The sequence below is a fragment of the Mytilus trossulus genome, chromosome 9 (assembly GCF_036588685.1).
Source record: "Mytilus trossulus isolate FHL-02 chromosome 9, PNRI_Mtr1.1.1.hap1, whole genome shotgun sequence".
Taxonomy (NCBI): Eukaryota; Metazoa; Mollusca; class Bivalvia; order Mytilida; family Mytilidae; genus Mytilus; species Mytilus trossulus.
The window spans coordinates 15887767-15900434 of NC_086381.1; the positions used below are offsets into that span (position 1 = coordinate 15887767).

Genomic DNA, 12668 nt, shown 5'->3' on the forward strand with positions numbered 1-12668 from the left:
GTGATAATATTTCATAGCTCTTAGATAGTTAGGTGTGTTCACTGAATTGCCTCTCCTTACAAAACAATCATCATATAGGAACATTTCATACAGATATAAGGAAAATGATTTGATAATGGAGATTGTTATCTAGTAGGATAATGACTGCTAAAAATTCAATGCTAACTTTTACAATCTGGGCTGGTGCATATCAAAGTACAACAACACATCAGATATACTTTATTTAATAATGGAGTATGTTTGGTAGGCTATATTTGGTTCAAAATATGAGCTCAGTTTTGCAAGATTAAAGTGTTTCAATTTGATGAAAAGACAATTAAGAAAGTGAAATATACTCATTGTTGTCAAGTATTTTTAAATAAAATATTGACCAAATATAGTAATGATGAGGTTTTTATGAGATTTGACCAACTTGCTGAATTTTCCAATACATTTCACCCCAGGACTACTTTTTTTAAAACCTGCAACCTATCATGTTTGAACATCAAAATATTGTTAGTTTCTATATTCCCACACTTCAAGCAGTTGTTAATATCTGATGTCATGCATGTACCATTATTTGGCTTTTTTAAAACTTTTTTTTATTCAAGCGTCACTGATGAATCTTTTGTAGACGAATGCGCGTCTGGCGTATATATAAAATTTAGTCCTGGTATCTATGATGAGTTTATTTGCTTTAATAACTAATGACAAGTAAAAATTTAAGAACACCATACTTTAAAAAAAGTATTTCTATAACAATATTTAAAAAGTTTCAAAAATTGCTCTTTTACCTATAAATATCCTTTGCATGTAGGTATTGTAAAAATAAAAGCACATTTTTATGCTTTTGAAATTTTGAGGAATACATTTTTATGAAAGAATTCTAGATGAACTCATAACAAACAAGAATGTGTCCCAGGTACACGGATGCCCCACTCGCACTATCATTTTCTAAGTTCAGTGGACCGTGAAATTAGGGTCAAAACTTTAATTTGGAATTAAAATTAGAAAGATCATATCATAGGGAACATATGTACTAAGTTTCAATTAGAATAGACTTCAACTCCTTCAAAAACTACCTTGACCAAAAACTTTAACATGAAGCGATTGGACGCACAGACGGACGGACGAACGAATGGAGGCACAGACCAGAAAACAAAATGCCCCTCTACTATCGTAGTTGGGCATAAAAAATATTTCATATTTTGTGAGTTTCAATGAAATTTCATTTGTAATTAAAGAACCTTAGTGAGCACGTGCACATACCCCACGTCCCCACATTGTCATTGGAGAAATTAAATAAGTGTAAGAAAAACAAATTGTATAAGAAAAATTAATTTCCTGCCAATATGCACATCTAAATAGTATGTCCTTATTATCTACAAAATTTCATGAAATTCTGTTGTGTGGTTTCAGAGGAGTTGAGATGACAAACTGTTGCAGAAGTACATTGAAGCAAATAAGTTCAAAGGGGTGTAACTCCTAGAAAAAAATTTGAATTGCAATTTCCCGTCAATATGCACAACTACATAGTATGTCCTTATTATCTGAAAAGGTTTTGTGAAATTCTGTTATGTGGTTTCAGAATAGTTGCGATGACAAACTGTTGCAGTAGTACATTAAAGTACATAAGTTCAAAGGGGTGTAACTCCTAGAAAAAAATTTAATCGCAATTTCCCGTCGATATGCACAATTACATAGTATGTCCTTATTATCTGAAAAGGTTTCGTGAAATTCTGTTGTGTGGTTTCAGAGGAGTTGCGATGACAAGAAACAAGACTGACGGACGGACGGACGGGTCAAAAACATTATACCCTCCGCAACTCGTTGCGTGGGGTATAATTAAATATCATTTAGCTGTTTCTTTCAATCATATCTGACACACAATGAGGGTTAAATAATTCACACACTTCTGTTTCATAAATAATCTGATGAAGTTGAATTGAAAAATGAAGTATGAATGCATCTTAATTAGTGTAAAAGATGTGTATGGCACGTTTCCCCCTAAAAAAGACATAGTTTCAATGAAAATAAAGCTACAAAGCACAACCAATCTTAGTGCATCTACCTGCTTAAACCACTGACTACAGGAAATGCCCACTTATACACCTCTCATAGGCAGGTATCTTAAATAAGAGACATAACAAAATACTTAAAGTTGGCACTGAAACTGTTTTTTTCTAATAAAATTGCATTTAAAATCTTGCAATTCATAACTTATTCAAATCCTTGGGTAGTTCCCAATATATTAGTAAACAATTTGAATGGAATGAAAATAATCAATCATTACAATTAAACTGATAAAACAACAAAATTGATAATTTTTTTCCAAATCTCTCATCTTATTTTCAAAACAAAAACAATTTTTTCACCTTATTTGTTTGAAATCAAATCAAATTAGAATTCAATAACAGTAAAAAAATATATCCATTTTAATAAAAAAAATCAAACATAAAATCATAGTGCATCATTTGTGTATCAAAATTTACTAATATCATTAGTTTTCAAGTGCAAAAATATTTTGTAGTTTAATTTACTGGTGGTTTCGGTTATTTTGATCTTAAAGTAGATATAAGGAGATGTGGTACAACAGTATATCTTAACTATTCTATTTTTGAAACAAACAAAAATATATCATATAGTGGACTTGCATCCTTTCAAATCTTTGTTAGTTTTAACAAACTATGAAATCATCTTTCTAACAATAAATAAATTGTACAACTTAATAAGTGATTTGTGCCCATTCTCAACATTTCAATAACAATATTGTCTTGGTTTTATTTTAAAATATAACAGCACATTTATATTTAATCCTATAATTTCTGACATACATAAAGCATTCAATATTCTCTTAATGACTTATAAACATCAGATCTCTATCTCTCACAACACTATGATGAATTAATTGCTTTGTACCAATGTTGTCTTCAATCTTCTTCATCCTTTTTCTAACATATTCTTTAAGTCATCAAATATCTGCAATAAAATACAAGAAATTTGAAAACAATTTATGTGTTTTTCAAACAAAAAATAGTACAATATTTTGTAAAATAAGAGAATGTCTGAGGACACAAGTGCCCTGGATAACCCTTTGCAATTTTTCAAGGTAAAAAGGGACATAACTCTAGAACAGTAAAGACTCACAACCCAAATTTGATCTTTTGAGGTTCTAGGCATTGTCTATGAGCTTGCACGAGTCTTTTATAGCTTACTATGAAGTATGGGTTTTGCTAATTGTTCAAGTGTATATGGTGACCAATGATTGTTTACCTCTATATCACTTGGTCTCTGGAGAAGTCTTGTCTCATTGGCAACCATACCACATCTTCTCATTTTTATAATATAAAGTGTGGCATTTGGCAAATGAAGTTCGGTGCCATACATCATAAAGCTATAAATTATAGATGCTGATATGCGACAGAAAGAAAGATGTAGATGAACATGTATACCAAAACGTAGACACTAAAACGGTTTGGGCTGTATTATTTCTAATCAAAGAGCTGAATAGCTCTGAAGGTAAAGGCCCTTGTTTCTATTTAATTATGTTTTTGGAAAGGGGGGTATCTTTTGATAGTTTTCATATGAAGAATGAAAAAGAGAAAAGCTAAAACTTGTAGAAAGGTTGACAATATTGAAATCAATTGTTGTTTATGTAATTTCATTTCCTTAGTTTAGGATTCAATTTGGACCAATGGAAGAGATCTGCATCTTCTAAATCTAAACATTTGATTAAAGTTGATAGCTAATTATCTAAAACTCAACTGAATTCTGTCATTTCACAACAACTACAATATTTTTTGAAATCTTGATTGTGTACCACTGAACTGCAGGCTAGGGCCATTTTCCATATTTTGTGACAGTACTCTTGGATTTTTAAGTTTTTTCTTTAGAAAGTGTGGACTGAAAAATCTATTCAGTTTTAAATTTCCATTGTTAAATTCGGAGTTACAACTCTCATCACAGGGAAACAGATACTAATAAAAACCAGATGCTCCGCAGGGCGTAGCTTTATACAACCGCAGAGGTTGAACCCTGAACGGTTGGGGCAAGTATGGACACAACATTCAAGCTGGATTCCGCTCTAAATTTGGATTGTGATTAAATAGTTGACACAGCATAGGTTTCTGACACAGAATGAATGTATTCAAATGAACTTATTTTTTTTTGTTTTCTCTTAGAGCAATTCACTATGCTGTTGAATATTAATCCTCTCAAAAAATGTTTGAAGAAATTTTCTTTTTATTTATGAAATTTTAAATGAGAAAAATTGAACCCAATTTTTTAATCACATCCCCCTTTCCCTTATTCCAAAACTAATTTCAATTAAAATATTCTAATGGAGTTTACTACTCATTTAAATACACATCATAAAATATTAAGATGTAAAAAAAACTGCTTGTTATCACAGAATGGTAAAGATTATTTAAATTTATCAGTTGGTAGTAAAAAGTAAATATACATTGTATATTGTATATAACAAAGATTTAAGTTGATTCTGGACAAAGAAAGATAACTCCAATTTAAACAAAATTCTTGCAGATATTTCTTGCTTACTATACTGGACAAAGAAAGATAACTCTTAATTAAATTTTTTTTTGGCTATTTCACAATATTGTGAAATTAGATATTTCTTGCCATTGCACAATACTGTGCAATTGAAAAGACTTGCTATTGCACAATACTTAATATAATAATTTTAGATCCTGATTTGGACCAACTTGAAAACTGGGCCCATAATCAAAAATCTAAGTACATGTTTAGATTCAGCATATCAAAGAGGCCCAAGAATTTTTATTTTTGTTAAAATCAAACTTAGTTTAATTTTGGACCCTTTGCACTTTAATTTAGACCAATTTTAAAACTGGACCAAAAATTAAGAATCTACATACACAGTTAGATTTGGCATATCAAAGAACCCCAATTATTCAATTTTTGATGAAATCAAACAATGTTTAATTTTGGACCCCGATTTGGGCCAACTTGAAAACTGGGCCAATAATCAAAAATCTAAGTACATTTTTAGATTCAGCATATCAAAGAACCCCAAGGTTTCAATTTTTGTTAAAATCAAACTAAGTTTAATTTTGGACCCTTTGGACCTTAATGTAGACCAATTTGAAAACGGGACCAAAAATTAAAAATCTACATACACAGTTAGATTCGGCATATTAAAGAACCCCAATTATTCAATTTTGATGAAATCAAACAAAGTTTAATTTTGGACCCTTTGGGCCCCTTTTTCCTTAACTGTTGGGACCAAAACTCCCAAAATCAATACCAACCTTCCTTTTATAGTCATAAACCTTGTGTTTAAATTTCATAGATTTCTATTTACTTATACTAATGCTATGGTGCGAAAACCAAGAAAAATGCTTATTTGGGTCCCTTTTTGGCCCCTTATTCCTAAACTGTTGGGACCGAAACTCCCAAAATCATTACCAACCTTCCTTTTGTGGTCATAAACATTGTGTTTAAATTTCATTGATTTCTATTTTATTAAACTAAAGTTATTGTGCGAAAACCAAGAATAATGCTTATTTGTGCCCTTTTTTGGCCCCTAATTCCTAAACTGTTGAAACCAAAACTCCCAAAATCAATCCCAACCTTTCTTTTGTGGTCATAAACCTTGTGTCAAAATTTCATAGATTTCTATTAACTTAAACTAAAGATATAGTGCGAAAACCAAGAAAATGCTTATTTGGGCCCTTTTTGGCCCCTAATTCCTAAAATATTGGGACCAAAACTCCCAAAATCAATACCAGCCTTCCTTTTATGGTCATAAACCTTGTGTTAAAATTTCATAGATTTCTATTCACTTTTACTAAAGTTAGAGTGCGAAAACTAAAAGTATTCGGACGACGACGACGACGACGACGCCAACGTGATAGCAATATACGACGAAAATTTTTTCAAAATTTGCGGTCGTATAAAAACAATATGAGTGATGTAAACTGTGTGAAGCTTGTTTCCAAATCTTAATTTTGAAATATTTGTAAACAATAAATATGTTTAAACTACAAAATGCAAATTTTTATTATTTATTTTTTTACCATTACAATGATTATGTAGGTACACAAAAATTTAGTTTTAATAGAAGACTACTAATCCAATGAAATGTCACATTTGAAGTGTTTAAATACATTAACTTTTATTTTAGTGGATAATTACTCATAAATTGAGATGCTCCTGAATTGGAGGAAGATTCTCAGAATTTTTACAGAAAAAAGTGGTCTCACTAATTAGCGACAAGAAGAATTTTAGCGACAGGAAGAATGATTTTTCTTGTCGCTAAATAGTCTTCTTGACGCTTCTTGTCGCTTTTTGACACTTCTTGTCTCTGATTAGTGAGACCCGAAAAAAGTAATAAAATCGTTTCTTTCCCCTGTCTCATGTAACCCCACGATCTTTGTTTATTTTGAAAGTTGTTTACCTACAAATTAAAGTATTGTATGTTGATGTTTAAATCATCTACAGTAAACAATACTATGTTTAGGTCTAACATATACAAATTTGTAATTAGTGCACGATCTCTAAGAATGATTTAAATAACCAGTGAACTGGTGAAGGATATCCCTGCTTCTTCCAAGAATGACGTCACTATAAAATACAATGTAGGTTGGATATATTTAGAATATCTCGTCATACTATTTTTTTCGGATTGTAAAATAAACGTAAATAGTGTAAAGGAGAGTTCAAGATACGATAATTTCGTGAGAAACATAAGGGAAATGTGTAAAAAAGTGTTTAAAGTCAAACTATTCATTTCTGGGTCTCCTTCTCTTCAATCTAAGTAAGATTTGTTGGGGGGTTTTCCACACTATAATATGTATAAAAACAAAATGAATGATGTGAGAGAGTGTCACTCTGGTCAACCCCATAGGGGATTGACGGCTTGAAGCCGTCTTTCCCCAAAAATTAATCTACAATTTTTAATTTTTCATCTTACTGTATGTACAATCTTCAAAGCAGAATAAATATAAAGAGAATTCTTGTGTTCTATTGATCTACATGAAACGTTTTATTTAACCTGTTAAGTTTGATCTTGAACAGGATAGTGCCTCGTTCATCATTTTCACTTTCTTTAATCAGTATAGGAATAAAAGACAATGTGTTGTAAGATATGACAAATAACTCTCACCTTAAGCACCCATGTTCTATTATTTAAACATTTATCCAGGATTTCAGAATTATCTAAATTTGTGTTTCCTTCTCTCACAATATCAACCTACAAAATCAAAAATTATTTTATCTACTTTTAAATTTTCAAAAATAAAAAGGATTTTTATTATAATAGCATCAATTCATTATAGAACTTATTCTTGACAGAAAAGTGATCATTTATTTTTCTGTTCTCTTTTACTTCAGGACAGTAATTATATCACAATGATGAACCTGTGCCTATAGTTAATAAAGAAATTAAAAAAAGTGACAACTCATGCTGGATTATGTTTCCCTTTAAATGAAAATCTCAATAGTGTTATCATGTTCTATCAATATATTCATTATGCTGTGAACATGAACCACAGCATATAAGTAATATAATTCCATGGGGTATAAGTCTATTTAAAATAGTTTAATCTTAACTGCTTGTTATATCTTGTCAGAGACATTACTGATTAAAACCTTTGATATGAATTTTAAAAATATATGGCCTCAATTGTACATGCTACAGCACATACAATGCAATTATTTTTCTTTTATCAGCGCTGCTTTTTGAACTTGTCCGAGACATTGCTGATATAAAACTTTATAATTCCATTTAAGAATCCAAGAATTGTACACATAAGAGTGCTTACAATGGAATTTTCCAAGGGATATAAATAAATTATCAACATTAATTTTGAATTGTCTGATACATTGATTTTACAAACTTTGGGTATTAATTGATAAAAAAAAGTATTATACACATGAGAGCACTTACAATGCAATTTTTCATATCAATCCTACTTTACAAGGGCATATAAACCATTAAAAAAGGTGATTGGTACTGATTTTTGAATGTTTCCCAGATATTGCTGACATAAACCTTTGATTTAAATTTGACAAACAGAGTCTTCCCTTGAAGTTGAAAATAAAGCCTGGTCCATGTTGTTTCCAAATTACCAACTCTGATAAATATATTTTTCTTTAAAACAATACCATATATACAAGTGAATTCTCCTACCTTTGCTAAGCACCTTTTATACAGGTTATACTTGAATTCTCCTACCTTTGCTAAGCACCTTTTATACAGGTAGTACTTGAATTCTCCTACCTTTGCTAAGCACCTTTTATACAGGTTATACTTGAATTCTCCTACCTTTGCTAAGCACCTTTTATACAGGTTATACTTGAATTCTCCTACCTTTGCTAAGCACCTTTTATACAAGTAGTACTTGAGTTCTCCAACTTTGCTAAGCACCTTTTAAACAAGTAATACTTGAATTCTCCTACTTTGCTAAGCACCTTTTAAACAAGTAATACTTGAATTCTCCTACCTTTGCTAAGCACCTTTTATACAGGTTATACTTGAATTCTCCTACCTTTGCTAAGCACCTTTTATACAGGTTATACTTGAATTCTCCTACCTTTGCTAAGCACCTTTTATACAGGTTATACTTGAAATGATGAAGACTATGGTAGGCACCTATGTAATGTGATGCTGATTTTCCTAACAGGTATTCCTACAAAAAAATAATATACTTTTATTTGAACTGAACATCAGTAATTGGGAGTATTCTCTCAGATAGGTAACTTGTATCTTTAGTGTTTTTGTTTATTATTTTTTTTGTTTTTAGCTTGATATCAGCCTGATGAGCCCATCTTTGTTCTTCTGCTGTGCTGTTACACAACCGTCAGGTTTGTCAGCAGAGTTGAGCACCCATAAAAATGTTTAAACTCATAGAATTTTGCGAATTTTTGAAGGCCTTTCAGTGAGCTATAGTTGCTAGCATCTATTTCATTTGGATTTATAGTGGATAGTTGTCTCATTGGTAATCATACCACATCTCCTTAGTTTATATCAAAGCTTTGAAAAACTTAACCAGTCAGCAACACTTTCTTTACTTTTTTGATAAACTTACTCAAAAGAAAACAAGTGAGAGTTGGTCTCACAGACCTAATCTAAAAATATCTTGGTTTTTTTTTAATGTAAATAACCTTGTCATTCTCTCTGAAATATTTTGTCCATAAGAGGGGGTCTCATTGGGGGGTTCCGATCCCTATTCCTCTTACTGTTTTGTCAGATTCCCGTATCCCGCTTACACTATGTACGTTAGCAATTCTCATTTTTTGTCATTTCCCTGGTCCCGCTAGACCTCATTTCCCGTTTTCACGACACAATAATTAACTTTCACTTGTCACGCTTACAAAAAATCAGCAATCCAACGTCACGCTTAGACCCAAATGAAACCCACATAAGAGCTGGATATTTAGTTGTCTTTACTAAATTATAAATACTTGCATAGACCCAAAATCATTTAACCCTGTCCATTAGTGAGCACCCAACAGAACCTTTATATATATATTTATTTCTGAAGTACTTGTTTTCTTTGTTTGCTATCCCATGCATTGATGTTAACAAAAATCTCCTTTTATTAATATTGAAAGTAACAGTGCGCCCTTGGGAAATTAACTTAAATGTTCTGTTGTTTTTAATTGGTAGCATTAATCATGACACCAATAAAATATATATGTAAGTTTTTGTATGTTACTTAAAATGTGAATGTTGGTGTATATGATTTATACATTTTCTTACCACACTGCCTTGATGAGAAGTATTATCTGGAATTTCTTTCAAAGTCCTTCTATCATAAGGTTGACCAAACAAGTGCACAGACTTAATGGCATTCTGTGTGGCATTCTCTGTAGCCTGCAATATACAAATTGACATTCCATTAATATAAAGGCGAAAACAAATACTGTAAGTTTAAGTTTTGTGATTTCTGGAACTAGAACTGTAAGTAAGGTTTTATTCTTACCAGATCCTTTCTAGTCACTCAGTGCTTTTTTTTTATGAAAAATTACTTTAATCTACTAAGGTATTTGTTATTTTATTCAATATAATCAATAATAGAACTTAATGTTGAGTATATCTACTGCCCTGTTCATAAGTGGACCCATGTGGCTATCTTTAATGCTAAAGATATCTGACAAAGAATATTACGTGTATATTTTCAAGAATTGATCTTTTCTATTTTTTTTGCGTTTAATAATTATGTTATGATACACATGACAGATGTAGTTTTGGGGTTATAATATTTTACCTGACACAGAGTTTTAAGGTTATTATATTTTACCTGACACAGAGTTTTGAGGTTATAACATTTTACCTGACACAGAGTTTTGAGGTTTTAATATTTTACCTGACACAGAGTTTTGAGGTTATAACATTTTACCTGACACAGAGTTTTGAGGTTATAACATTTTACCTGACACAGAGTTTTGAGGTTATAATATTTTACCTGACACAGAGTTTTGAGGTGAGGTTTGTCAACTTCTCTGATGTGAGGTCTCTTCTCAGCAGTTTTCTGAAAAAAAATGTTAAATGTTACCTATTTTGCCATGGCTGATAAGTATTCACTGCTGATTATTTCTTTTTTTTGGTTTTATATGACTTTCATCTTTGTTTTTTGTTGACGTTAACCTTCACATGAACAAATTTTGTGATAAAGAAAATAAACTTTTAATTTATGTATTTTTGATACTTGCTTTATTTTTTTTATATAAATGGGGAATGCACATTGGACACAGATGATGCCTCTGCTTGCATGTAACATTATAAAAGTCAATCTACCCCCAGGGGGAATGCACATTGGACACAGATGATGCCTCTGCTTGCATGTAACATTATAAAAGTCAATCTACCCCCAGGGGAATGCACATTGGACACAGATGATGCCTCTGCTTGCATGTAACATTATAAAAGTCAATCTACCCCCAGGGGAATGCACATTGGACACAGATGATGCCTCTGCTTGCATGTAACATTATAAAAGTCAATCTACCCCCAGGGGAATGCACATTGGACACAGATGATGCCTCTGCTTGCATGTAACATTATAAAAGTCAATCTACCCCCAGGGGAATGCACATTGGACACAGATGATGCCTCTGCTTGCATGTAACATTATAAAAGTCAATCTACCCCCAGGGGAATGCACATTGGACACAGATGATGCCTCTGCTTGCATGTAACATTATAAAAGTCAATCTACCCCCATTTGTGTTTGATCTAATGTGTGTGGTAATAATTACTGTGTATAAGTTTCATAACATTTGGTTAAGGCAAACAAAGAGAACAGAAACAAATAATTTAGTAATTTTTCAATTTGTAAAGAGGCATAACTCTAAACACGAATTAAATTTTCCTTGAGATTTTTTTAGTAATAAGCATCATGTATAAGTTTCAAAACATTTGGTTGAGGCAAACAAAAGTTAGAAAAGAGACTAGTTTTTGGATGTACAGAATAACAGACAGTGTGAGTAATACTTAAATGCCCTCTCCCCTATAACAGGGGCATAAAACTTATATCACTATTTAAGGGGGCTCGCGGGTCTAAATCAATTTTTTTATTTAATATAAGATTTCGCTATATTTTTCTATAAATTAACTTTATCTTATATCTAATAGAAAAATGAAATAAAAAAATGAGGTCACCGTTCATTTACGCTCACAATCTGCCTTTGAAAAAAGCATACATTTTTGCTAATGTTCTTTTTTTTCTGTTGAACTAATAGGAGAAAAAGCGGTAATATAGAAATTAAAAAAGAACTAAATTACAGAAATGGCTAAAATTTTACAATTATTTAGTTTATGTACAGCTTTTTCGAAAAAAACAATAAAAAGTATAGGTCACCGATGAGTTTAAAAAGATATTTAAATTTTAATTCCAAAATATGGCATTTTTGCACCCAAGGGAGATAATTTGGAGCTTTTTCAATGATATCTACATTTTAAAAGTCACTTGGGGCCAACACATATTGAATTTTTGGAATAATTTTTGTACCATATGATAAAGTAACAACTTCTTAAGGTAATTATTAAAATTTGTAATGAAAAATAAACGTTTGATTTTTTTCTGAAAATTTTATACCCGCGAGCCTCCTTAATAATGAAAATAAATACCTATTTTGTTATTGTTGAAGTTTGTTTGTTGACCTTAGGGAAAACCTTGGTTTTTTTTGTATAGTTAGTGTGTTGTCTCATTGAAGTATATATCTGATAGCACTCATGATTGGTTCAAAACAACATCATTTGTACTAAAATTTTCTTGTCAAATCTGATTTTCTTATCTATTCCACCAACTGATATAGACTTCACTGCTGTATAGAAAGTACTATAATTCTGTTAACATATATAGTCAAGATATGCAATTCAACTGTGTACACAAACAAAAAGGAATGACTGCAATACCAGGTGAATTGAAATATAATTCAAGGTTATCTATCATTAAAGTGTATATATGTATCCCAATAAATCAATTTGGCCTTTCTTTAATACCAACCTTAAAATCTGTCATCCATCTTACTTTACTGTTAATTTCTAGCAGCTTTTTAGTTATGATATGATCAATCTTCTTTAATGGTTTCAAATAGAAATCATCTAAAAAGAAAGTTATACTGTAGTTCAAGACATTTATACCATACTAACCATTACAACATGACAAGACTTAAACATATGGACAAGTTCTAGCTGCATTGAAGAC

The 12668-nt window shown here is 31.1% G+C and overlaps 1 protein-coding gene across 1 annotated transcript in view; it reads right to left on the reverse strand.

The window, feature by feature from the left end:
- Positions 1 to 1301: 1301 nt before the first annotated feature.
- LOC134685206 (glutamine and serine-rich protein 1-like) overlaps positions 1302 to 12668 on the reverse strand; it is a 42830-nt gene continuing 31463 nt past the window's right edge. Inside the window, exons 10-15 of the mRNA XM_063544706.1 lie at positions 12468 to 12565; positions 10425 to 10490; positions 9719 to 9832; positions 8550 to 8645; positions 7121 to 7207; positions 1302 to 2958 (exon numbers count right to left, since the gene is read on the reverse strand). Coding sequence (XP_063400776.1) covers positions 2920 to 2958; positions 7121 to 7207; positions 8550 to 8645; positions 9719 to 9832; positions 10425 to 10490; positions 12468 to 12565 — 500 coding nt within the window. The 3' untranslated portion in view covers positions 1302 to 2919. The remainder of the gene's footprint in view (positions 2959 to 7120; positions 7208 to 8549; positions 8646 to 9718; positions 9833 to 10424; positions 10491 to 12467; positions 12566 to 12668) is intronic.